Genomic DNA, 240 nt, shown 5'->3' with positions numbered 1-240 from the left:
TCGACGTCCCTCATGACTCGCAAGAGATTCTGACCCGCCAGCTTCTTCAGGTCCTCCATCGTCCACGTCGGGTCAGACAAGAGTTCGGCGAACAGGTGCGGATACTTGGAGACGTCCTCCAGATTCTCGGGCAGCCTGGCGGAGAGACGTGGATTATGGCCGGGCGGTTTGTGTGTCCTTTGCTCCGTTCTTGCTTTGCTTTTGTATTGGTTTGAAAGAATTATTTGTTTGTTTTTGTTA

The 240-nt window shown here is 51.7% G+C and overlaps 1 protein-coding gene across 2 annotated transcripts in view; it reads right to left on the bottom strand.

The window, feature by feature from the left end:
* The window catches only part of LOC119591424 (dipeptidase 1-like), a 285,765-nt gene that overhangs the window by 1,174 nt on the left and 284,351 nt on the right, over positions 1-240 (bottom strand). For both annotated transcript variants that reach the window (XM_037940165.1, XM_037940166.1), the window contains exon 13: positions 1-135. In XM_037940165.1, coding sequence (XP_037796093.1) covers positions 1-135 — 135 coding nt within the window. The remainder of the gene's footprint in view (positions 136-240) is intronic.

This window comes from Penaeus monodon, chromosome 28 (assembly GCF_015228065.2).
Source record: "Penaeus monodon isolate SGIC_2016 chromosome 28, NSTDA_Pmon_1, whole genome shotgun sequence".
Classification (NCBI taxonomy): domain Eukaryota; kingdom Metazoa; phylum Arthropoda; class Malacostraca; order Decapoda; family Penaeidae; genus Penaeus; species Penaeus monodon.
The sequence above is the reverse complement of the archived record's forward strand: the minus strand, read 5'-3'. Positions and strand labels throughout refer to the sequence as shown.